Consider the following 27,319-nt stretch of genomic DNA (forward strand, 5'->3'; position numbering starts at 1 on the left):
TAAAAAAATCTAACGGTACAGAATTGTTAATAGTAAGAGGATGAAATAAGATATATCATGAAAAGACTAATCAAAAGAAACCTATGGTAGCTTATTAATATTGAACAAAACAGACTTTGAGACAATAAAAATAGCTCATACTTACTAGGCACTTATAAGCCCTTTATAGGTATTATTTCATTTAATCTTCACAGTAACCAATGATAAGGCACAATTTGACAGAGGAGCAAACTGAGGCACAGAGAGTTTGTCATTTCTCAAAGAGGTGATACTAATAAGAGGAGGAGTTGGGATCAATAAAAATAAAAATCATTACATTATTAGAGTAGCTAACATTTACCAAGCATGACTGACTATACCTAGTAAAATGCAAAGTGCTCTCATGGGTTTTCTCAGGCATTGTCTCATTGATCTTTGCAGCAAGCCTGGGAGGTAGTGACTTTACAGATAGGGTAATGGGGGCACAGAGAGGTTCAGCAACTTGCCCTCAGTCACACAGCTAAGAAGAGTTGGAGCTGGATTTTCAAACTTAGACTCTTAACCATCACGCAGAGCATGGCAGAAAGCAGAATGCAGGCAGGACTCCGAGGAAGAGTGGTCTGGGAGGCCCCTAGTAAGACCAGGAATTGGAGCTTGGCTTTGAAAGGGAGAGGAGAGAGCAGGTCCCCCACCCTGAGGGGGTCGAGCAGCCCAAGGCTATTAGCTGCTCACCACACGGAAAGAGCCTGAATTGGGGCTGGTGCAGTCAGAGGTGCCGAAGCAGCTGTGGGCAAGGTGTCAGCGCTCAGCCCAAAGGCAAGATGCAGGGCGGGCACTGTGGTTGGGGGGGAAGACGAGAGCGGGGGCAAAGGGGGCCACAGAAAAGAGACCTGTGACTTCCTGTGCCTTCTCGGCAAGACGGCAACAACGCCGGATCCCCAGCAGATAACATCAGGGTCAGAGAAGAATTCCAAAGAGATGACCCGAGGTAGCCAGAATGAAGAGAAAGAACCCCGGCAAATCAACACAAAAGACACCTATCCAACAGAACATGAGCAAATGACATGAAGAGGCAGTTCTCATAAAATGCCTCTGTCTCCACTGCCACCAGCCTGGTCCAGTCACCTCCTGCCTGGACTACTCGTTCGTATCAACGCCTCCCTGGTCTCCCCGCCCCTCGCCTCCACCCTCATCACCCCACAGCCCCTTCTCCACAAACATCCTGAGGGATCCCGTGAGAACTAAGATCCTGTCACTCCTCTGCTCAAAACCTTCCCACGGTGCCCACCTCACTCAGAGCAGACAAAGACCCCACAAGGCCCCACATAATCCGGGCCCACCACCTCTCTAACCTCACTCCCCGACTCTCTCCCTCAGGTCCTCCCCTCTGGTCACACAGGCCTCCTCACTGTTCCTCAGATGCACTCCTGCCTCAGGGCCTTTGCACTGGCTCTTCCCTCTGTCTGGAAGACTCTTCCCCCAGGTACCTGTATGGCCCCCTTCCTCACCTCCTTGAGGTCTTGGCACAGATGTCACTTTCTCCATCCATCACTCCTGGACCTTACTAACCCTGATTTTTTTTTTTGCATAGTATTCACGCCATCTAAACAAGTATATACATTTCCTATTCATTCATTTGTTGTCTGTTTCTACCCCCCCAGTAGAATGTCAGACCACAGAAGAAGGGGTTTGGGCAGTTTTTGTTCACTTTGTATCTCCAGCACCTACTATAATGCCTGACATATAATAGCTGCTCAATGGTTGGTGAATGAATGAACGGCTCCAAAAACCCTAGACAGTGCAGCACCCACTGTGGCTCCCCTCCTGGAGATAAGCAGGAAGACTGAAAGAGATTCGTTACGAAAGTACTAGTCTCACGGTGTGATTCACTGTGCTTGGTGTTATCTTCTCCCCTCTCCCACCACCCACCCCACGTAAAGTTTCCTCCTGTGCCACCTAAAATCCTTTGGTGAGCTGTGAGCGGTACACGTCCCACACTCTGGGAAACACACCACTCCCCAGTCATCCCCCTGCACCAAGAACTGATGCCGACACCTCCTTAGTGATGGACCACGGGCCATCCCCAGGGGCACCAACACTCCTGACGGCCAAGGAGACAGAGGTAACAACCAAATGGCAAGGACCTCACACTCTGTGTAGGTGACAGCTGCATCACCCATAGATAGACGTGGGAGGCACAGAAGACACTGGAGCCTATGCAGGGTCCCGAGGCTATACCCTGAGCAGAGATCCTGCAGAAGCATCCCTGACGCAACCCCTCTGCAGCTGCTGTCCCAGAAGGTGGCTCCCAGGACGTGCCCAGTTTGGGCCCAGAATGTTTGATCTGGCCATCTACGGAGATGAGGGCGAGGCGGTAGGTGGGAGGGGAGACAGGTCTGGGGGAAGGGGAGAGCCAAGCGTTTGCTTTGGGATATGGTGGGTAGAAGGTGCCTGTGAGACTTTCAAGCGGAGAAGTCAAGTGGGCAGGAGAACAAGACCAGGTTTAGGTGAGAGGTCCAGGCTGGAAGTCATCGGACAGAGACGGGGTCTAAAGCCATGGGAATGTCCACCTAGAAACTTCTACGTGGATGTTCACAGCAGCAGTATTCATAACCTCCAGAAAGTGGAAACAACCCAAGCGCCCATGAACTGATGAACGGATAAGCAAAACACGGTATACCCACACAATGGAATATTATTCCGCCACAAAAAGGAATCAGGTGGTGATGTATACTACAGCATGGATGAACCCTGAAAACACTGTGCTAAGAAAGAAGCCAGACACAAGAAGCTACGTATTATATGATTCCACGCATATGAAATGCCCAGAGTAGGCAAATTCACAGAGATAGAAAGTAGACGAGTGCTTGCCGGGGGCTGCAGGAAGGAGGGGAAAGGGAAGTGGCTGTTCGTGGATCCAGAGTTTCTCTTGGGGGTGATGCAAATGTTCTAAAATTATTGTGGTGATGGTTGCACAACTTTGGAATATACTTTCAAAGGGGGGTGGGGCATGGAATGGATGAGGCCACCGCAGGTGCAAATCTGGATAGAAAAATGGCCCATGGACTGAGCCCACCTACACTTGGAGGCCTGGAAGGTGAGGAATCAGCAAAGGAGACTGAAAGCAAGGGGTCAGAGAGGCAGGAGACAAAGGGAACAGGGGACTGGAGGGGAAGCTGCCCCTTTAGACAGATGTGCCCCTCCTGTTTGCCCCCTGCCGGCCTCAACCCGCTTCCATTACATACCAGGCCCTTGTGGGTCCAGTCCGAGACCGAAGCTCCAAGGGACAGGCACTGGGTCTGTCTTGCTCACAACGGTGGCCCTGAGCCGTGCCAGCAGCTGGTGCGCGTGCCAGTAAGATCTGCACGTCACCAGGCAATAACTAAAAGGGTCCGTGACAGTGGGTCTCCCCTCGGGAGCTTGCCATTTGAGCCTCAGGGGCATCACCCCAAATCCGAATCATTTTCTGGGCAACGGTGATGGAAAACTCAGCAGAGCCTGCAAATGCCAACTGGCTACCCCAGACCTGGGCTGAAGGCTGGAACAGAACGTTATGGCTATTCTTAGGCAACGTTTCAAGGTCAGCTTTTGGGGGCTATTCCCAAAGAGACTTTCATTTTCGCCTCGTCCCCCTTCCCACCCAGGCTCCTCGACCCTGTTCGCCTACTCAGTTCAAAGTTCAGCTCAAACAATGGGGCTCGGAAGGTCACAGGGACATCTGCGAGGGCGTCAGAATCGGAGGGGGTGTGGGCAGGACTGAGGGTTCGGGCTCAGCTGCCCCAGGCTCATAGGATCATCTTTGAAAATCCACTGGAAAATGTGACAGGAAAAAGGAACTCAGGAGGGGTACGTAGAGTTCCCCTCAATCCCAGCTGTTTTCTGATGCAAACATTCCAGCTGTGGGTGCCAAAGGCCAGCACTCTGAGCAATTCTGTCGGGCGGGGAGCGTGGCATGTCCCCACAGGAATCTCAGGCCCTGCTGGCAGGTGCCCCAGTGCTCTCTGAGCCCCGGATAAACACAGCTGGAGATGGAGGAAACGGGACATGTAAACAGCCATTTGGTTTGGAGGAAAACCCACAGCTCCGCTTCCTCATTGTTTCCTGTGGGCAGTTATTCCTCCATCAATTGCAAGCAGGTTCTCTCTCTCTCTCTCTCTCTCTCTCTCTCTCTCTCTCTCTCTCTCTCTCGCTCCCCCTCCCTCCCTCCCTCCCTCCCTCTCTCTCTCTCTCTCCTCTCCTGGGAAGCCACAGTCCAGGAATCTCACCGGGCCAGACTGTGGCCCCTGGGGCTGAGCAGGCCTCAGAAACACCTGGACTTCACATCGAGAGCTTAGAGTCCACCAGGACATACGGGTCCAGCCCCACTGGTTGTTAAAATACATTACGGTAACTGCCACTCCAAGCAGCCACTGGGATACCAGACTTTCCCAAGATCCAGAAACCAAAGTGTTCGTACCTAGGGAACCTTGGCTGGGGTCTGGGGCTGTAGCTGGCGATTCTTCCAATGGGTCAGATATTCAAGGTTTTGAAACCCAGGAAAGGAGCAAACTGGCCACCAAGCCACAAAACACAAGGCCACCAACCTTCCCAGACCCCCCCCTAGGGAACTGAGAAGGTCAGCATCCCCGACACCCCAGCACTTCGGCGGCTTAACTCTCCAAAGCACTTCTCAACAGGCAGTGTATCCTGATGGTTAGGGCGCAGAACTCTAGAATCAGACTCTGCCCAGGTTCCAATCATGGTTCCTCCCGCTCACCTAACGTGAGACCTTAAACGGGCCGCTTCCCTTGTCTGTGCCTCTGTGCCTCATCTCTAAAGTGGGGCTGATCACAGCGCCTACTTCATTGAGTTGCTGTAAGAGTTAAGTAAATAAATCTTTCATCATCATATCAACCCTATCAGTACTATTAATACAAAGGCTGTATTACAGACAGGGAAACTGAGGCCCCGGGAAGTGACTTTCCCAAGGTTAAGCAGCCAGTAAATGGCAGAGCTAGAATTCAAACCCAGTCAGCCTGTGACTGCAAAGCCTGGCTCCAATCCAGGGGTCAGCAAATTCTTTCTGTACATGGCCGGACTGTAAATATTTTAGGCTTTGCTGGCCACAGCCGGTCTCTGTCACATATTCTTCTTTGCTTGTTTGGGGGGCTTTCTTAACAACCCTTAAAAAAATGTCAACACCATTCTTAGCTCACGGATTGTACAAAAACAGCCCATGGGCTGGATGTGGCCCACAGGCCACAGTTTTGCCAACCCCTGCCCTAAACCGCTGCAGAATACTACCTCTTAAATGCCGGCAACTGATTCAAGTTTGGAAAACACACCAAACGAATCAAGTGAAGCACATCTGCAGGTCCACTGCAGTCCACAGGTTACCAATTCACAAGTTCCACCTGCAGCTTCTTCAGCACCATGATGAAGAGCTGAGCTACTTACGGCATTTCCAACACCTGTCTGGGGATCAAAGCAGCTGCAAGAACAACTGCAGACGGTTCTTTCAGCTCCCTGGGAGGCATCGACAGCAGCAGGCCAGAGGAGGTGCAGGGAGAGCTGGGTCCCACCACCCATGGATACGCATGTTAAAGGCCTGTGTTCACAGGCAGAGCTGATGGCCCCCGCGAGGGTCTGGCCAAACACTGTCTCCAGCAGAAAGGCAAGTTCAAGAATCCCCATTACCTTTCCCCTCCCCTCTCCCTTTCAGCTCATGGAGCAAAGATGCATGTGGCCCCAGTGTGCAGGTGCATGAATGAGGCACCACAGCCAAATTAATCCACCAGCAGGGACCCCAGGAAACAGCTGTCAGACAGAAGGCCTTCAGGATGGAGCCAGGGCAGGCTCAGGCCAATGGCCACCATCTCCAAGGGCGGAAAAGCCTGGGCTGAAAGCAGTGGATGGCGGCAGAGCCATGCACCCAGCTGGAGATCTGCCTGGAAGCTGACTCAGAAGTTGAGGATCGAGACTTCTTGGGCCCTCCCACAGGCAGCACATCTTCCCCTGGTCCGCCTGACCAAGAGTAAGTCAAATGTGGCCGGGTGGGGAGGGAGACAGCAGGTGTGTTGATGGCTCTGGTTTATGCCCCCTGCATCTGCACCCGCACCCCTCTTCCACCAAGAGCCCAGATTTGGGTGAGGGGGTCCCTCTCTCTCCATCACTGGACTTTTGGCCTGTGGGATCCAGTGACTGGTGGGGAGCGCATGACACAAGTCTGTGCCAATCAGAGCTGGCTTGCTCAGGGTTGATCGGTTCAGGGGTGGAGCACCCGACTGTGGTCTCAGCCAATCAGAACACGACACTGCCCTGCTCACTGTCATTGGACCATATCTCAGCCAATCAAAGCACAACACTAGCCAGTTCACAGTGATTGGGTCAGGGGTAGAGCGCAAGTCCGAGCATGTGAGAGGAGGGCAAACAGCACAAGCAAAGGCTTCCTGTAATTGGTTCAAATTAAAGCACATGACTCAGGCCCAAAGCATTCCTAATATTGCATTCTCCTGGCCACAGATGACCAAAGCCTCAGTGACTCTCAGGACTTTTGTCAGAGCTACTGGAAGAGAGGCTCACTCTTCCCCATTGTCTTTGAACTTGAGAGGGTGCAAAGCCACAGTAACTACAGCCATCTGCTACCATGCTGAAAATAAGAGCTGAAAGGTGGGAAGCGGAATTGAACCAGGGAGAAAGAGGCAGGGTCCTGGCCTGGATGCAGCCTGGCCCAAAACCGATGCTGCCCCTAAACTTCTCAGCTACCTGAACTAACAAGTTTTAATTTTTTTTGATTAAGCCAGGCAAAGCTGAATCTTCTGTCGCTTCAAAATAGGGGAAAGGAACAGGGGGAACGTCTCACCTTGAGGAGGAGGGGGTACTTGCAGATCCTCTGAATAGGAGATAACAGGTAGCCCTCCAGAGGGATGTCCGTGGTCTTCCGGCCTCCCAGGAGCATGCAGCTCTGAAAAGGGACAGGAGACCTTCGTTAGAACTCACCAAGGACAGCAAAGGAACTTGGCCACCCTCAAATAATCACGGGAAGCACTCTCAAAATGCAGCTACAGACGATCACTTTGGAAGCAACTTAACAATACCCAGGGGAGGAAGAAATGGGTATATTCTACAACCCAGCCCAAAGCCTATATCAGCGGCTGGCAAACTATTGCCCGTGGGCCAAATCCTGCCTACTCCCTGTTTTGGCAATTAAATTTTTACTGGAACACAGCCATACCCATTTGTTTACATAACGTCCATGGCTGCGTCTGAGGGCTGAGTAGTTGTAACAAAGACCTTATAGTTGCAAAACCTAAAATATTTACTATCTGGCCTTTTACAGAAAAGTCTGCCAACCCTCATTCTACAGAAACTCACACACATGCACAGGACACAGGAACATGGACACTCAAAACTGCCTTGCTTGAAACAGCAAAAAGTGGAAAGCAACCTAAATATCCATCACCTGGAGAATGAAAAACGTCTGCGGCACATTTCCACACCACGCAGTGGTGAAAATGGGAGAACGAAAGCTATGTACAGCAATGCGGGTGGACCTCGAAAACATGCTCTTGTGCACAAAAGGGAAACAAAAGGATACGTATGGTATGAACCCATTTACATCAAGCTTTTAATGACACACAGAACAAAACTAGGCATTGTTTATGGAGAACCTATCCGTAGTGAAGTAGAAAGTCATGCACGGGAAAGAAGTGTACCGAGTTACATGTCTGTGGTCTCCTACCACGCCCCTCACAGTCCTGGGTCCCTAGGGCTCACCGTGTGCCCAATGTATGAATGAATGAAGGAACAGACTAATGAATGGATGAATGGACTAATGAATGGATGAACAAGCTGCCAGCAATGAAGGGGTCTCAGCCTTCCGCCTCAACACCGTGCTAGCAGAACGGAAATGGAACGGGACTCTTGGGAAAATGGATTCCCATCCAATCATTTATTCATTCATTCATCCTCCAAATACACACTGTATGCTTACTATGTGCCGGGCACAGTTCCAAGCACTGGGGAACTGCCCAAAAAAGCAGACGATTTCCCTGCTTATACTCAAGGCGAAATAAGACCAGAGAACATTTACCGTGTGCTTACCAGGCCTAAGGCTCTGTGCTTTGTGTTTCACCCATAGGCAAAGTTCATCCTCACAGCCCTAGAATAAGCAAGATCCCTATTCCAGATGGGCAAACTGGCACTCAGAGGCCAGAAGCACTGGCCCAAGTCTCAGAGCTAAGTCCTCTGCCTCTCGGGGATCTTTGGGGACCCTCTCCTTAGAGAAATAGTCCCAGGGACCCTGGGTCCCTGCTCTAGCAGGAGCTGCATGGCTCCCAGCCCCACATCCAGCCCTGGCACAGACGGGGGATCAGGGCTGCAGCAGCTGGGATGTGCCAGGTCCCACACTGCTCACACTCAGGCCTTTGTCCTCCAAGCCAGCGCTCCCCACAAGCTGCCCTGATGATGTCAGCTCCAGGCAGAGAGAGGGAGCCTGGGAGTGGGGTGTGCTTTCCAGACGCCCCCAGGGCTTGGCTGGAGAAAGGCCTGTCTCTTTGTCCAGGATCAAGAAGTTTTCACAGGACTGTCACAGCCACCAATTCCTCTTCACCCCGAACACCCTAGATTTTCATTTAAAAAGACAAAAAAAAAAAAAAGCAAGCACACACAGAGCTATTCACTATTCTAATAATATTATGCCCCAGGCACTATGGGAAGAACTTTTCAGAATCCTCTCTTTAAACCATCCTAATTTCACAGAATTGATTCAGGTGAGGTGTCATCCTCACCCTCTTCCCAACCTCCTAATGGCAGCCATGCCCCTGGGTCATCCTTTCCATCCACACTCTTTCCCCGCTGACCTCATCCAGACCCACCACTTTCACCACTTTAACCATCCTTTACGCAGAAACTACTCAGCTTTCTATCTCCAGCCCGGCCCCTCCCTTCCCAAAACCCGAGACTCACATCTCTGATTCTAGGCCCAAATCCCCACCTGGACATCTAACAGGCATCCTTAAACCTCACACATCCAAAAGGGAATTTTTTTTTTTTTGGCCGCGCCCCGCAGCTTGCGAAATCTTAGTTCCCCAAACAGGGATCGAACCCGGCCTCGGCAGTGAAAGCGCTGACTCCTAACCACCGGACCGCCAGGGAATTCCACAAAAGGGAATTTTTAAATTTACCTCTCCTACCTGCTCCTACCCAACCTTCACCATTTCAGGAAATTGTACCTCCATTCTTCCAGTTGTTTGGGCCCCAAGCCCTGGAGACATCTTTGATTCTTCCCATTCGTTAATACCCCAAAGCCAACCACACGGCACATCGTGTCAGCTGGACAATCGGACTCTATGTAAATCCAGCCACCTCTCCAAGCGCTACCGCCCCACCCTCACCACCGTCATCTCCCGCCCGGACCACTGTAGCAGCCCCAGAGTGGGTTGAATAGTGTCCCCCAAAATGCCATGTCCACCCGGAAACTCAGAATGTGACCTTATTTGGAAATAAAGTCTTTACAGATATAATTAGTCCCATTAAGATGAGGTCATTCTCATTCTGGATTAGGGTGGGCCTGAAATCAACAGGCTCCATGTCCTTATAAGAGGAGGACAGGACACAGAGAAGGCAGCTGTGTGAAGAGGGAGGCGGAGACTGGAGTTCTGGTTCCACAAGGCAAGAAACACGTGAGGCCACCCGAAGCTGGAAGAGGAAAGGCAGGACCCTTCCCCGGAGCCTTCGGAGGAAGCAGAACCCTGCTGACACCTTGATCTCAGACTTCGGGCCTCAGAACTGTGAGAGAATAAATTTTGTTTTAAGCCACCCAGTCTGTGGTCATTGTCACAGCAGCCCTAGGAAACTCACACAAGCCTCCACCCTGGTCTCCTTGCTCCTACCCTCACACGGCCAAGGGGAGCCGCTCAAAATGCAAATTGGTTCACATCATTCCTCTGCTCGAAACCATCCCACGGTTTGCCATCCCACTCAGACTAAAATTGAATACTCTATTGAAAGTACTGCCACATGCTCCAACCTGGACGAACCTCACAGACATTATGTTGAGCAAAAGAAGGCAGGCACAAAAGCCTCCTGTGTGATTCCATTCGTGAAACATTCTAGAACAGGCAAACCTAACCTTTAGTGAGAGAAATCGGCATAGAGGTTGCCTCTGGCTGCACAGAGGGGCATGCCTGGGAAAGGGCACAGGGAACCTTCTGGAGTGAACCTTCTGGAGTGGAGTGTTCTAAATCTTGATCTCAGGGGGTGGTTCCATGGGAGCACACATATGCGAATACTCATTACGCTGTGAGTACACTCACCACAAGTGTGCTACGCGGCAATAACAGAGCTTTCTAAAACTCTCAGATCCGTCCCATTGTCTAAATGCTCCTTCATTATCTGGCCTCTTTCAATCTCTCTGACCCCATGTCCTTCTACTTTTCCTCTCATACTCTCCAATCCAGCCACCCTGGCCTTCTTGCTATTCCTCAAACACAGTAGGACCTCAGGACCTTTGCACTTGCAGGTCCTCTACCTAGAATGCTTTCCCTCCAGATACTCCTCGCCTCTCTCACTTAACTTTATCCAGGTCTCTGCTTGAATGTCACCTGAGACACTGTGTTCCCAAAGAGCCATCTAAAACAGCAGCCACCACCCAAACTTGCTCAAACCTCCTGCCATCCTTAACTTGCTTTATTGCCTGCAGAGAACTAAATGCCATGAGACATGCCATGGAAGTCCCCCCTACGAGAATGGCCACCCCATGAGAGCAGGGACTTTTCTTGCCTTGGTCACTGTTATATCGCCAGTACTTAGAATGATCCCTACCACTTGGTAGGTGCTCAAAACAAAGCTGTTGAATGAATACATGAATCAATTATCCCCATTTTATAGACAAGAAATTGAGGCACAGAAAGACAGAGTCCCCGCCCCATCTCTCTGTAGTGTACAGTACCTCATGAATGGAAAGCCAGATTGGGTCTGTTCCCAATGCCTTAACATCCCATAATAGACTCGAGACGGCTCTTCTGCAGGTGGCCAGAAGCTGGGAGATGCCAGCAAGGAGGGAGACAGATGGCGTGTGTGCTGGCACCCCACACCTCCTCCCCCTGCCCAATCTGGCCCAGCCCAGCTGCTGCCAGGAAAAGGGCAGCCTGGCCTACCAGGAAGACTGCAGGAGAGAGAGGAAGGAAAAAAGAAGAAGTGAAGCGCTTCCTTCCCACACCCCTGCAAACACCTCCTGGGCATCTTCCTGCCTCCCAAGACACAGTCGAGTCCAGACAGTGGGACTCAGGGAGCCCAAGCCTGGGCAGCAGGACCACTGCAAAGCGGTGCTGCCTCAAAGTCCCGGGCCAACCACAGAGACGTGGCCACGTGTGTGACCTTACACTACCTGACTTATCTTTGCTTTGTGCCCAGACTCTTACGACTGTAAGTGAAAAACCAGAAGTGTAAAGATGCAGATACCAACAACAAAATGCACCAGTCCTGAACACCTAAGACGCTTGAGACAAAGGTGGCGATCAGCTGGCCAAGCTCCCCTGCCTCAGATGCTCACTGGAAGTGGGCCAAGCAACACGAACTCACTGGTGAAGGAAACACACATTCTGAATCAAGATCCTGGAAGTATTTTCTTGGAGACTGTGCATTAGGGAGAAGTGCAATTAAGAATTGTACTATATAGTTTAGCTCTCTGGGCACACGGTTAAGACTCCTCGTGCCATGGCAGTTAACTCTTCTACTTTTGTGTGCTGAATTCTGTGTGTGCCACTGGGAAATAAAACAGCATGGGGGCTCAGGGGGTGGGTGGTCTGTGACTGAATGAGCAGGGAATTTGGAGGCAAAAGAGGAAGACTGGAACCCATGAGAAGCTCAATCACTTTTCAAGTATGTACTCTCAGGAAGTCACTTAATATTTTGGAGTCGTCAAAACCACCTGTGGCAAAGGCTATGCGGTGTCCCTGAATGTACTCTTCTTCCAAAGCGACAGAATTTTCAGCTGGGCACAGGGCTGCCCAGAATAAAGCCTACATTTCCCAGCCTCCCTTGCAGCTAGGTGTGGCCACGTGACTAAGTTCTGGCCAATGGGATGTGAGCAGATGTGTGCAGCTTCCTACCGTGCCCTTAAAAGGGGAGGGGCAGGCCCTCCTTCCCACCCTTCCTGCATCCCACCACCTGGGGTGTGGAAGTGGGGAGAAGTCATCTTAGACCATATCGATGAGGCCACATACTAGGGCACTGGCCCCTGACACTGGGACCCCCATACCACCCCCAGGCTGCCTACTTCCACGTTCTTAACATGGGAGAGAAATAAATGTCTACCTTGTTTAGACCACTGTTACTTGGGATGTCTGTAAGGCAGACAAATGAATACCTCAACTCATACACAACAGACAGCGGCTGGTAAAGCTCCAAGGAGATCACAAATGAGAACCCGTTTTATACACAAGTGAATCGTGCGATGGTAGGAAAGACCATCATGGGTGTCTGTGGTTTTGCCTGACCAACATCCATTCCCAACTTACTTCCGCAAGTGCAAACCAACATCCTTTAGGGATCCACCCACAGCCTTAGGGCCTGTAGTATGAATGGAGTTGACCCCGCCCTCCAGCTCGAGAAGTGACCAATCCGAGCACCAGCCACTCCCTCTGTCTACAGCAACTGGTTCACGGATATGGTCTTGAGCCAAGCTGAGCCAATGAGCATCAGACCCAGAATTTTTGTTGTTTCCATTAGAAAAGAGGAGCCCTCTTTATCCTGGAGTTGCTCGGCTATGAGAGGTATAAGCGTGGAGCCACTGGAGGCTACGTTGCCACCACATGCGGAGAGCCTGCCTGGGAATGGAGCCAAGGTGAGAAAAGCAGAACCAAGAGACACACTCCTGATGATGTCACTGGAACACCCAGATTCTGCTGTACCTGAAGCTCTCTCAGGTCTTTCCAAAGAAAGTGAACCAGTAAATCTTTTTTTTTCCTTAAGCCAATTTTAACCAGATTTTCTTTCACTTATAATTAAATAATACTAATAATATTGAATACAATTATTAATACTATTGTTATCAGTCTTATCAGGATCATTACTTTAAACAGGAATCGGCAAATTTGGCCCTAGAGCCAATCCAGCCCTCTATGCCTATTTTTATAAATAAAGTTTTATTGGAATACAGCCATGCTCATTTCTTACATATTACTTATGGCTGTTTTCATGCTACAGCAGCAGAGTAGAGTCGTGATGACAGGGCTGTATGATGCAAAAAGGCAAAAAGCATTCACTATCTAGCCCTTTACAGAAAACGTTTGCGATACCTGCTGTACACAGACTGCCCTAGCTGAGGGAGGGATCAGGTACCATGGGTCTGTGTGGATTCACCAGGCTGAGGCAGAGAGGAAGGGAGAAGCAGGGCAGTGGTTAACTCACCAAAAGGAAGGCCCGCACGGTGGGGATCTTGTTCAGCTCCACAAGCAGACGCAGGGCCTTCTCGTGGTTGCTGCAATATTCTTCATATACGCAGAACTTGTCCTTCTGCAAGACAAGGACAGAGCCTGTGGGAGACAGGTCATGGCAGGAAGGCAGACGCTCTGAGATGTATGGACAGCTGGGCCATCAGGCCTGGGAGGAGAGGCCTACCCCACACCCTGACCCTGAGACATACCCAGCAGGCGGGATTTCACATGAAGTCGCTCCAACTCACTACAGGCCTCTCAGCCTCCACTCTTGCCCCAGTTCTGCACCCAGTAACCTCTCAGGAAGCAGCAGGGCCCAGGGTCAAGTACACAGACTCAAGCCAGGCAGCCTGGGCTTGAACCCTGGCTGTGCATTTCCAGCTGTGAACTTGGGCAAGTTACCTGACCTTGGTTTCCTCATCTGTTAAGGTGGAGTTAATTATAGTCCCTAACTCATGGGATTGTTACTGAAATTAAATGATTTAATAGGTGAGGTTTCAGCATACAAGAAGTGCTCGATAAATGTCTTTAGAATCAACACACAAGTCAGACTGTGTCACCCCACTGCTTAAAACCCTCCAGTGGTGTTCTATTACACTAGGAATGAAATCCAACACTTTATTATACCTTTCAAGGGCCAGACAATGTGACCCTGAGTTTCTCAGATCTCATCTCACTAGCCTTCTATCTGCTCCTTGAACTTGCCAAGGCTGTTCCTACCTCAGGGCCCTTGCTCTTGCTGTTCTTTCTACCTGGAACACTTTTGCCCAAAGCCTGGCTACTCCCCAGCATTCGGGTCTCAACTCAAATGCCACCTCCTCAAATGACCCCTGGACTACCCTAGCTAAAGTGGCCACTCAGGTGTACTCTATCATCCCCCCACCCCCGTCTTCATTTTCTTTATAGCATTCTCACAATCTGGAATTATCCAGATTATTTGTTCATCATCTGTCTTTTCCCACTTGGCAGTCGGCTCCCTGAAGGCAGTGACCACATCCTCTTGTTCACTGAGGTGTCCCCAGGTCCTAGCACAATGCCTGGCACACAGTAGGCCCTCAATAAATACTTACTAAATGAATGAACTCTACACACCTACTAGGTGCAATGCCCTGTATATATGAACCAGAAGAGTCTAAATAAGACTCGGGAATTGGGGGGAACAAGTAGATCTCTGGTCACTGCCACACAGCAGTGGCAGTGCTGAGGCAGGGGGATAGTTGTCTTGACCTCCAGATACCCCTGAGCCCAAAGCTGGACTCTTTCCAGCCTAGAGGTCACCTGTGAGTCACCAGGTCTGTAACCATCAGTCAGGGTTTCCGGGACTGAAAGGGACAGGAGCCGTCTTAGTTAGCAGGAAGCTCTCCACTGAGCATACTCGGTTCCCAAAGGCTCACAGAACACCTCCTTCCAACCCACCAAACCCCAAACAAGGATGTCCTGGGGAAGGCTGCAGAACAGGAAGGGCTGAAGGTGGCTGAAGGGCCTTGACCTTGGGCTGGGGGGTGGCCAGGAGACCCCAAGAAGCTAAGGAAGGAAAAGGTGGGTCTGCAAAGTAAGCAGCTCGTCTTGCTTCTGCACAAGCCCCCAGTCATCCTGCCGGTGGGTGGCTGCAGGAAAGAGGAAACCAACGAGAAGAAAGAATGGGTTTCAGAATCAGTAAGCCACCCCAACCCGGCCCAGCTCCCCCTGGGGCTCCGTGTACACCATCTGAGCAGATGCCCTGAGCAGCGAAGTGTCCACAGCCAGAGCCGATGGCCAACACGTAGTATGTACTGAGCAGTTAGGACACGCCACCCTCTGCTCTCCTGGAATGCGTGCGGGTAGGCTCACTCACACCTCACCGTAACCTGACACGGTCATCACTGTACTCAACCCATTCACACGTGGGAAACCAATGAAAGGTCACGAGCCCACGGTCTCACACGTAGCGAAGTGGCAGAAGGAGGATCCAACCTCTCTTAACCCCCACGCTGATGTCTGGCTCTGCAGCCAAGAGCCTAGAGGCCCTGCTGTTAGCACAGCTCCAAGATAAGACACCGGAGCCCCCATGGCTACGATCAGCGTCAGCCTCACAAGCGCAAGTCCAGGTTCTACAGCCAGACCACCCAGGTTCACAGCCCGGCTCCCCAGCTCACCAGCTCTGTGACCTTGGGCAAGGCACGTACTGTTTCAGAGCCTCTGCATTCGTGCCTATAAATTATAGACAGTCATGATCTCCCCGTCATAAGGTCGCTGTGAGGGTTATCAGGTGAATTCACAGTAAATGCATGAAACAGTGCATAGTAAGGGCTCCTTCACTATTAGCCGCTATTGTTATCGGTGTGGTCGACGTTGCTATTATTGCCATGGTTACTATTTCAGCAAATTCATCATCCCGTTGGTGAATCCATCTAGGACAGGTGGGACAGTGGATGGGTAGGTTTTGTTTTGTTTTGTTTTGTTTTGTTTGCGGTACGCGGGCTTCTCACTGTTGAGGCCTCTCCCGTTGCGGAGCACAGGCTCCAGACGTGCAGACTCAGCGGCCATGGCTCACGGGCCCAGCCGCTCCACGGCACGTGGGATCTTCCCAGACCGGGGCACGAACCCGTGTCCCCTGCATTGGCAGGCGGATTCTCAACCACTGCGCCACCAGGGAAGCCCGGATGGGTAGGATTTGATGGTAAAAAAGAGACAGGCAGAGTCAGGAGGAAGGGAGCTGAGTGGACTCTTAGGTCTGGGGAAGGCCACCAGGGAAGGCACCAGGCAGATTTTGAGGACTGTGGTGGCTCTCGCCTCCCGGTATATTTGATTTCTCATTCTTGCACTGTCCACCTCCCCACCACCACCCCCTGGACCATGAGCTCCATGGAGGCAGGCTTTGCAAACTGATGTGGTCACGGCTAAGGCCAGTGGGGACTGAAGTCCCAGACAGAGCGCAGGCCTCGTGACTACTTGATGAATGAAGCAAGAGAGCAGAGGGAGGAATTGAGTGGTGCCCGAGACCCTCACACCAGCCCCACGTTTCTTCCGGACAGCCCTGGTGCACCGCAAGGCAGCCTCAGCTTTTCGCTGGCCCGTGTGTTGTTTCACCCACCCAGCAGCCACTCCCCCTTGTTCTGGTCACAGCCCCCAGTTTTTCCCCTGGGGAATCTGCCTCCTACACTCTGACCCCACTGACTCCACTCCACTCCCAGGCACCATGCGTGAGCGTGTGACCCAGGCCAAACCAATCAAAGAGCTCCCGGTCCTGGCAGCAATGGCCATGCAACCCAAACTGGGCCAGTGAGAGCCCTTAAGGACTCAGGTTGGAACTGCTGTGAAGAGAAGCTCTCTTTGAACTTTTGTTACTAAGCTAGCTGACTGTCACCCTGAAGCTGCTGAGGGTCACCTCTGCCACCACGCTAAGAATTAAGCCGAAACAGAGGAAAGCAGAGCCTAGAGATAAAGAAAAACCCAGTTTTGAAAACATCATATGGGGTCCTGGATCCAGCTATACCTGATGTCAACACACCCTGAACATTTCATTTGTAGGAGCCAATAAAGTCCTTTTTTTTTTTTAAGCCTATTTGAGTTGTTTTTGTCACTCGCAGTGAAGACAGTCCTAATATATGCACACTCTAAAAGGGGAAGAAAATGAAAAACATGGACCCAAGTCTGGTGTGATGACCGTCTCCCTGTTCATCTCCATCTGTACCGTGAAGGGGTTGGACCAAGAAGCACAGCCAAATCTGTTCATTCTCACATGCCAACCCCAATCAATAAGTGCTGCTGTCTGAAACGCTAGTGACAAGAATTCTGGAACCCCGTGGAGAATGCTGTGATTGACTAGCAATGTCTGCCATGGATGCAGGAGAGGGGGATAAGTCATAAGATCGCCACAGGTCTGTCATTCCTCATTCCCTGAGCCCCTTCTCTGACACACTGTGCGATGTCATCCTCTCCTTCGGCCTGTGAAAAGGCCAGGGGAGAAGGCTTGAGACTTGGAGAAGTTAAGTTTAGTAAAGGACAACACCCCTCTTCAAAACCATGCCGAGTTTCATCACTCCCATCTCCTTTCATTGAGCTCAAGCCCAGCTGCATCGCAGGCCGAAGATGCAGCAAATGTGGAAATGCTACCCTTGACAGCTAAGAGGCCAAGTGTTCAATTTCCTCCTAGGGGCGCCCCGTGGGGCTTTGCTTGTTTGGCTTGGAGGAAATGGACAAACCATTGCGCACACACAGACGTGGGGGTGGGGGGCGTGTGGCCATGGATTTGGGCTGTGAAGGAGGAGAAGAGGACAGCTGCCAGCTGGGGACAGCTGGGGGAGAGGCTCTAGCCCCCAGAGAGAGCTCGAGGATTGTCAGAAGTGGTGGCTGCCGTCCACAGTACCCAGGGGGTGACACTAGCTCCACGGAGACCATCTGCTCCCAACCACTCATTTCACACCCACAGAGACTGAGACTCGGAGAAGGGAAGGAGCTGGCCATGTAGACCTCTCTGGTGGGGAGGAGAGTATGAGATTCAGGTCACTTTCCGCAAGCTATCTTCCGCCTGTCCACACAGCTGTGGGGTGAAGAGGCTAAAACCTAACACAGACCACACCAATTCTTGCTAAACCCTCCAACTCTCATAATGCAGTCCCTGCAGGACAGGGCCCCCCCGTGACATCCCTGGATTCGCTCCATCACTGACTCTGCTCCAACCACTCTGGCCTCCCTGCCTTCCTCCAGTGGACCAAGCCTGCTCCAGCTCCATCCAGGGCCCCTGCCCTGGCTTCCTCTCCATGTGGAATATCCTTCTCCAAGATCCCCTACGTCACCACCTCACAGAAGCCTTCCCTGACCAGGATCGCCAGATAAAACACAAGACACTCAGCTGAGTGCTCACGTCAGATAAACAACAAATTGTGTTTCAGTAGAAGTATGTCCCAAACATTGTATGAGACATACTTATGCTAAAATATTATTTGTCGCTTACCTGAAATCCAAATTCATCCAAACACCCACCATTCTGGGTGTTGTTATTTGCTCAATCTAGCAACCCTGTCCCTGACTTCCCAACTTCAGACAACCTCAAGGAGAGTCACTCCTCACATCTGCATTTTATATTCTTCACAAACCCACGTCCACATCTGAAACGACCTCCTCTGTCAACCGACTAACCCTACTCATGGAGCCTCATGGCAGCAAAAAGCAAATCTGTCTTATTCAGGGCACCATCCTCAGGGCCAAGTACAGTGCCTGGTGCACGGTAGGTGCTTAATAATGATATAAAGGGACTTTATCATGTAAGACGGTGAGAAACACAAGTCCAGGAGTCAGACGACATTGGCTCAAATCCTGGCTCCAACAACTCACTGCCTGAGTAAGCTTGCGCACTGACTTACCCTCTCTGGGCCTCAGTTTCCTCATCTGTAGAGTGGGTATAATAACAGCACCCACTGTTAAAGGTTGTTGTGACGTTGTAATGAATTAATATACGTAAAGCACTCAGACCAGCACCCAGCACCAAGAGAAGGTTCACTGAGTGCTAGTTTGCAATCACCTCAGTAGTTAGTGGTTGGGTTTGGGGGTGAGGGTGTGAGGGAGTCCCCCACTGTCCACTGGCTGGGCAGCAGCGGTAGGCTGGTCTGTAAGCCAGGGCCCCTCACAGGGTCTGATGTGCCCCTTCCTCTCCTGGAGAGCCTGTCCACAGAGCTCTGTTCCCAGTCACCACCTTACAACCCTGATGCTGTCTGGCTGGCCCTGGTGCCCCCTCCCTTTGGGGCTGTCGGGGGATGCTGTGGTGAGTGTGTCCTATCCGTGAGTCCCTCCCCAGGGACCGTCCTCAGCCTGAGACAGCTGCCTGGCTGGCCTGAGGCTGTCCACCCACTCCCCGGGACAGCCCATGTCCAATGGGGGTGCAAAGGCCCCGCCACCTCATGGCAATTCAAGGCGACCTGAAGGAAGAGGCACGCCAGCTCCAGAGCTCCCCCAACCCCAGGTTGGGTCAGGCCAGGTGGAGACTGTGCAACCTTCTTCAGCTGCTTCCAACAGGCCACCTGTACGCAGGCCTCCATCTCCTGGAAACCAACCTACAGCAGTGGCCGCTTTTAAAAAGAACTCAGCACCGTCTGCCATGAGCCTGGGGGGAGCGGGGTGATGATTGCAAACGTTAAATGAAAAAGATGACTTTAAATTAAAAACACGGAATCATACGTGGAGAAAGCTGACTCCTTTTTCAGCTGTTCCAATTACCTCAAGGAAGGGTCTCAGCAAGGTGCGCTGTGACACCAAAGCCAGTCTGACACCGTTCATCTTCCTTTTGATCAAACCCAGCGCAGGTCTCAGGCTCAGAGACTCAGGTGGGCAAGAGTTTCTAGACAGAATGCTGTAACACAGCTTGGTTTCTATTGCATTTATTTTTTTTTTAAATATTTATTTATTTATTTATGGCTGTGTTGGGTCTTCGTTTCTGTGTGAGGGCTTTCTCTAGTTGTGGCAAGTGGGGGCCACTCCTCATCGCGGTGCGCGGGCCTCTCACTATTGCAGCCTCTCTTGCTGCAGAGCACGGGCTCCAGACACCGCGCAGGCTCAGTAATTGTGGCTCACGGGGCTAGTTGCTCCGCGGCATGTGGGATCTTCCCAGACCAGGGCTTGAACCCATGTCCCCTGCATTGGCAGGCAGATTCTCAACCACTGCGCCACCAGGGAAGCCCTGCATTTATTTTTAATAGCAAGAGACACTCATTTTCCACATCCAATAATCATGCAAATTTCCCTTTTAAATAAGTTTTTTTGACTCCCCACAAAGGCCTGAACATCCACCGTCGGCACATCCAGATTCTGAGGGTAGGCACTGCCCTCACAGATGTCCAGTTTGATGAGGCCACATGAGGAGGGTTCCGGGCAGCGCAGGAGAGGGTATGGAAAAGAGGCTGCCTCCTGGGCTCTAAAATCCCCACCTTCCTTCCTCCAGCCGTCCCCTGCATCTCTGAGCAAATTAGCCCAAGTAGGGACTCAGGAGCCGGAGACCCTCACTGGCCAGCACGCTAAACCTGCTTACCACACCTCTGCGGCTCAGGCAGAGAAGTCGGGGGACACATGGGGCCTGGAGTTATTGGCAAGCTGGAAAATGCACCCTGAGGACCCCTTTCCCACTTCGTCTAAAGTATGGACTCTTCCACTTTCGGCTCAGATGTCATCACGTCACAGGCATCCCCAACTATGCCACCACCTCCCAAAAGCCTTCCTTGGTGCCCCAGCTGGAATAACATCCATTGCTGACACTCATGCAGCACCAGCTTGGAGCCAGGCCAGATCTCACTGCTTTACTCGAATTAACTCATTTCATCCTCATGACAGCACCATACAGCAGGTACTGTCATTACTCCCATTTTACAGAGTTGGAGACTGAGGCCTGGAGAGGTGAAGTGACTTGCCCAAGGTCACTCAGCTTTTCAGTGATGGAACAGGGAATGGAACCTAAGCAGCCTGGCTCCAGAGAAATAGGGGCTCACTCCTTCCTCTGAACCCAAAGGGAAGACTGTCCCTCCCATCTTTTCTATTTTCCCATTCAAGATACTTGTCCTGGGGAATTCCCTGGCGGTCCAGTGGTTAGGACTTGGTGCTTTCACTGCTAGGGCCTGGGTTCAATCCTTGGTTGGGAAACTAAGATCCTGCCGGCCTCGCGGCTCGGGAAGAGAAAAAAAACCAAGATGTGTCCTTAACGAGTACTGCCACCAGCCCCTCTCACCACATGCATGGCTACCACCCTGGCCGATGGGCACCATCATCTCAGACGTGCAGTGACCTCTTCCTGGTCTCCCCACTTCCCCAGCAGCAGCCCTTTAAATGCAAAGCAGATCACATCCCTGCCCTGCACCATGCCCTCCATTAGTGCCCATCTCACCCGTCTGCTCTCACATTCATCCTATTTCAAACGCTGAGGAATGGTGGCCACGTGAAGAGCTAATAGCCAACATTTAGTGAGCACTTACTGTGGGCCAGGAGCTGTTCGGAGCCCTCTCCTTCCTTGCATTAGCTCACTCGATCCTCAAGGACATCAAGGGTCAGGTCTAGTTTTTTACCCATTTTACAGGTGAGGACACTGAGGCACAGATAAGTTAAAACAACTTGCCAAGGATGACACAGCCCACGAGCAGCCCGGCTCTGCCATGCTAATCTCAGACCATACAGATGTGATTCCCTGGAGAAGGGAGTTAGTAACGATGACAATGACAACGAAAGTAAGCACCGACATGGACCGAGTGCTTGCTCCAGGCCAAGGTCTCTCATCTCAGCACTGCTGACACTTGAGGTCGGATAATCCTCTGCTGTGGGGACCGTCCTGCACATTATGGGCTATTTGGTAGCATCGCTGGCCTCCATGCACTAGAAGCCAGTAGCATGGCCCCTCCCCAAGCTGTGACAACCAAACATGTCTCCAGATGTGGCCAAATGTCCCCTGGGGGCAAAATCACCCCCTGGTTGAGAACTGCTGCTCTCGGCTACACGCTTTTTTGCTTTACCTCTTTGAGTCCTTCCGTCAACCCAAGGCGGCACCATTATCCCTACTGCTCCATCTGAGGAGGAAACTGAGGCTCAGAGAGGACTGGAATCTGGCCCAGGCCTCATGCCCGTGAGGCCAGTGCGGGTTTCCTCCCAGTGGGGAGGGTCCCACGCAGCACAGGTAGAGAAAAGCAGTTGCCTCCTGTGGGCTAGGCTGCCCCCCTCCCTCCAGCTGTCCCCTCACAATTCTAAGTGACTTGGGAAGAGAGTGGCTATTACAACAAGGATCAGTCTCCCTGTCCAGCAGCCCAAGGGGGCACCCAAGGGTCAGACACCCTCGGTGGCCAGTGGGTGGCCAGACCGGGACTCAAATGCAGGTGTGTCTGACCCGAGTCCACCCTCTTAGTCATGCTGCAGCAGAGGGGCCCCGCCAGGCCAGGCCAGGAGGAGCCCCAGGACGCAGTCATTCAGCAAAGAGCTCTGAGGAAAAGGGGACCACACTCTACATAACATTAAAGGGAGGGAGAGCCAACTAAAAAGAGCCCCAGTCTGCTGGGTCCAACCCTCTGTCCATTGTTCCCGGGGGTGGAGGCTGGACCCACCTGCCCACCTGCCTCTCCCCCTCCCAGATAGACCTGCAGACGAAGCTAGCCAAGGGTGGATGGAATGGGGACCCGGGGAAGCCCACTTCCCAAAAGCTGCAGGCTCTGGTAGGGGCTGGGGCATCGTACTCACGAATTTTAAGAAAACATTCCCAAGTTCATGCTGAGACTGCGGCTCCGGATGTAAACAAAACTCCAAGGCAGCCAGGAAATCCTTATGAACTTCCAGGATGTCTTCAATGTTTGAGAACAGGATCTGTGAGGGGAAAATGAGGCCCAAGGAGAACATTAATCAAGGCGTAGAGGAGACCAAAATGAAGCATAAAAAAAAAAAAAATACATAGGGACTTCCCTCGTGGTCCAGTGGGGAAGAATCCACCTTGCAATGCAGGGGACGTGGGTTTGATCCCTGGTCAGGGAACTAAGATCCCACATGCTGCAGGGCAACTAAGCCCACGCACCACAACTACCGAGCTCACACACCTCTACTAGAGAGTCTGCGTGCCGCAAACTACAGAGCCCACGCGCTCTGGAATCCGCGTGCCACGGCTACAGAGCCCACCCGCCCAGCCTGCACGCCACAACTAGAGAGAAGCCCACGCACCACAACAAAAGATCCTGTATGCCTCAACAGAGATCCCACGTGCCGCAACCAGGACCTGACACAGCCAAAAATAAATTAAATAAATAAATAATAAATCTTAAAAAAAAATTACATAACCCCCCGGTGCAGGCGAGGAGGGTGTAGGAAAATGGGCAGTCTCATACGCTGGAGCTAACAGAAATCATGATACTGACAAAAGTACTGCCAACGTTTACTAAACAGGATTAATGCCTAATCCTGTGCCAGTAACTTTATATGCACTTATGGCATCTAATCCTCACTATAACTCCACGAGGCAGGAGCTATTATCATCCCCAATTCATAGATGAAGAACGGACGCTCAGAGAAGAGAATTAACATTCCCAAGGTCACGTGGTCCAGTGAAGCAGCGGAACTGAACTTCACACTCAGCCTGCAGAGGAATATACACCAAGACATCCATCACAATCTTCATCACGGCCAGACACACCTGCTATGTCCAACCATAGGGCTGATTTTTTTTTATTGGAGTATAATTGCTTTACAAGGTTGTGTTACTTTCTGCCGTACAGCGAAGTGAATCAGCCACATGCATACACATAGGACTGATTTTTAAAAACGACGAGGGGACTTCCAGGCACCTATTAAAATGACCTGATAGCGGAAAATACAATAGGGAAGGATGTTCCAAATGTGCCATTTAAACTGTCAAACAATATATGAGTGCCTGTTTCCCCACAGGAACCTATGAAGTTTGAAATGCACAATCTGACCCACAATTCTACATTTCAGAATTTAACCTTCTGACCAGTCATTTCCAACCAGGGCTAGTTTTGCCTCCCAGGGGACATCTGCCAACGTTTGGGGACATTTTCAGTTGTCACAAACTGGGGAAAAGGATCCTACCGGTGTCTTATAGGTAGAGGCCAGCGATGCCACTACACATCCTATAATACAGGACGGCCCCATGGCAAAGAATCGTCCAGCCCAACTTGTTCATTGCACCCAGGTTGAGCACTGGGTGGATGGCCAAGACCATATACTGCAGCCTTATGTGCACTAGTAAAAGATTAGACAAAAGCCAAATATCCATTAATGGGGACGCGTCAAACAGTTAAATAAAGTGGATTGGCTATATTTAAATACACGCCATATTCTGAAATACTTTGAGCCTGTGAAAAGAATCTGCAGGCCTGTAGACATGGATCTGGAGCCCTGGAATGATCCTTGATCTATACTGCAGGGGGAGGAGGGGAATCATGGTGCCACGTGGGATTCCAATATGGGTCCATTTGTGTAAAATAACACACGCAAAGGCCACTCCTATGTTGGCAGAAGCAGAGACCCCCCTGGACAATAACACAAGCTGCTAACCGTCAGGGCCTCTAAGAAGAAGAACTAGGGGAGATTTTCACTGACTTAAGGCCCTTTGAACTGCATGAATTACTTTTTCTGTTTTGTTTTTTTTTTTAGATAGGTGCATTTTTTCTTTTTAATTTGGCCACACGGTGTGGCGTGCAGAATCTCAGTTCCCCAACCAGGGATCAAACCCAGGCCCTGGCAGTGAAAACGCCGATTCCTAACTACTGGACCACCAGGGAATTCCCTAAACAGGTGCATTTTAAATTCAATTTTGAAGAAGGCATTCACAGGGTTCAAAACTCAAAACAGTAAAATAAATATGGTACAGAGTCCCTCTCCCACCCAACCCCCCACTCACCACCCACAGCAGCTGGCAGCCAGGGGTCACCAGTGTCACTAGGGCTACAGTTCCCTCTAGGGTTTCTCACCATTCATTCATTCAGCAAGTACTAACTGAGCCCCTACTGTGTGCCAGGCCCTGGGGACACAACAGGGAACAACGACGTGCCTGCCTCCATGGAGGTGACATTCTACTGGAAGGGAACAGACAACCAACAAATAACTATAGTTTTTAGGTGAAAAGAAGCACTAAAGACAAACATAAAACAGGAAGGGAGTCCCAGGGTGGAGCAGGAGGAAGAATTTGGACATTTAAACACGGAGGCCAAAAATGTAAGGCCAGACGCTACCAAACTCTTAGAGGAAAACATAGGCAGAACGCTCTATGACATAAAGCACAGCAAGATCCTTTTTGACCCACCTCCTAGAGAAATGGAAATAAAAACAAAAATAAACAAATGGGACCTAATGAAACTTAAAAGCTTTTGCACAGCAAAGGAAACCATAAACAAGACAAAAAGACAACCCTCAGAATGGGAGAAAATATTTGCAAACGAAGCAACCAACGAAGGATTAATCTCCAAAATATACAAGCAGCTCATGCAGCTCAATATCAAAAAAACAAACAACCCAATCCAAAAATGGGCAGAAGACCTAAATAGACATTTCTCCAAAGAAGATATACAGACTGCCAACAAACACAGGAAAGAATGCTCAACATCATTAATCATTAGAGAAATGCAAATCAAAACTACAATGAGATATCATCTCACACCAGTCAGAATGGCCATCATCAAAAAAACTAGAAACAATAAATGCTGGAGAGGGTGTGGAGAAAAGGGAACCCTCTTGCACTGTTGGTGAGAATGCAAACTGATACAGCCACTATAGAGAACAGTATGGAGGTTCCTTAAAAAACTAAAAATAGAACTACCATACGACCCAGCAATCCCACTACTGGGCATATACCCTGAGAAAACCATAATTCAAAAAGAGTCATGTACCACAATGTTCACTGCAGCTCTATTTACAACAGCCAGGACATGGAAACAACCTAAGTGTCCATCGACAGATGAATGGATAAAGAAGTTGTGACACGTACATACAATGGAATATTACTCAGACATAAAAAGAAATGAAACTGAGTTATTTGTAGTGAGGTGGATGGACCTAGAGTCTGTCATACAGAGTGAAGTAGGTCAGAAAGAGAAATACAAATACTGTATGCTAACACATATATGTGGAAAAAATGGTTCTGATGAACCTAGGGGTAGGACAGGAATAATGACGCAGACATAGAGAATGGACTTGAGGACACGGGGAGGGGAAGGGTAAGCTGGGACGAAGTGAGAGAGTAGCACTGCCATATCTACACTACCAAATGTAAAATAGATAGCTAGTGGGAAGCAGCCACATAGCACAGGGAGATCAGCTCGGTGCTTTGTGACCACCTAGAGGGGTGGGATAGGGAGGGTGGGAGGGAGACGCAAGAGGGAGGGGATATGGGATTATATGTACATGTATAGCTGATTCACTTTTTTGTAAAGCAGAAACTAACACACCATTGTAAAGCAATTATACTCCAATAAAGATGTTATTAAAAATCAATCAATCAATCAATCAATAAACATGGAGGCCAGGGACAACCGCTCTGAGAAGGTGACATTTGAGCCAAGGTCCCAAGGAATGAAGACCAACTCCATGGACCCTATGGAGGCACCAGACAGTCTGCAGGGGGAGAGCCCTGAAAGGGAGCAGGGAAGGCCAAGGGGCAGGAGACCACTCGTCAAAGCTGCAGTCCCAGAAGGCCAGGGTACCTCTTCGTCCTCCTCAAACTCACCCTGAGGGACACTTGTCCCATGAAGTGGCTGGAAGAATCACCCACACTGTTGGGTTATTTTTCTCTCTCTTCTTCTGTCCAGCTCACATGGTTAAATCTGCTTACATTAAAGACACATAGGATAGATCCTATTGTTATACTTACTTCAAGGAATGGCTACAGAATTTCAAAATAAGTATCTGTCACCTGAGTGTATACCCCAAAGAAATTAGAGCCTGTGTCCCCCAAAAGACATAGACAAGAATGATCATCACAGCCAAAAACTGGAAATTGCACACATATCCATCCACGGGAGAATGAATGAGTCAACCGTGGCACAGTCATACTACAGAATACTACACAGCAATGAAAAAGAATGGCTTCCGGCTACATACAACAACATGGGCAAATCTCAGAGACATAACAGTGAGCAAAAGATGCCGGGCATGACGAAAGAGCTCATTTTATATATAGTGCAAGAACAGGCAAAGCTAATTAACACCACTAGAAGTCAGTGGTTATCTTTGGGGTGGGGGCATGTACTGGGGGGGCACAGAGGAGCCTGCACTTAAGATTGTACCCTTTACTGTGTGTGAATTATACCTCCTAAAAAAGGTAATTTTTTCAAACTGTAATAAATTATAAATTTTAATTATAATAGTTTTTAAGTTGTAATAAATAGTTTGTAATAAACAGACCTAATAAACAGTAGGTACTCAGTAAGTATTTGCCCAAAGAATGAATGAAAAGCTTTGATCCCAGCCCTACC

The 27,319-nt window shown here is 50.4% G+C and overlaps 1 protein-coding gene across 5 annotated transcripts in view; it reads right to left on the bottom strand.

The window, feature by feature from the left end:
* PREX1 (phosphatidylinositol-3,4,5-trisphosphate dependent Rac exchange factor 1) overlaps positions 1-27,319 on the bottom strand; it is a 197,642-nt gene that overhangs the window by 87,907 nt on the left and 82,416 nt on the right. For 4 of the 5 annotated variants that reach the window (XM_060284411.1, XM_030839007.2, XM_060284412.1 and 1 more), the window contains 3 exons: positions 22,581-22,703; positions 13,372-13,476; positions 6,821-6,922 (listed from right to left, as the gene is read on the bottom strand). In XM_060284411.1, coding sequence (XP_060140394.1) covers positions 6,821-6,922; positions 13,372-13,476; positions 22,581-22,703 — 330 coding nt within the window. Of the gene's footprint in view, positions 1-6,820; positions 6,923-13,371; positions 13,477-22,580; positions 22,704-26,571; positions 26,671-27,319 lie in introns of those variants that run through there. The other variant, XM_060284413.1, reaches the window with a different exon arrangement.

The sequence above is a fragment of the Globicephala melas genome, chromosome 15, assembly GCF_963455315.2.
Source record: "Globicephala melas chromosome 15, mGloMel1.2, whole genome shotgun sequence".
NCBI classification, from domain to species: Eukaryota; Metazoa; Chordata; class Mammalia; order Artiodactyla; family Delphinidae; genus Globicephala; species Globicephala melas.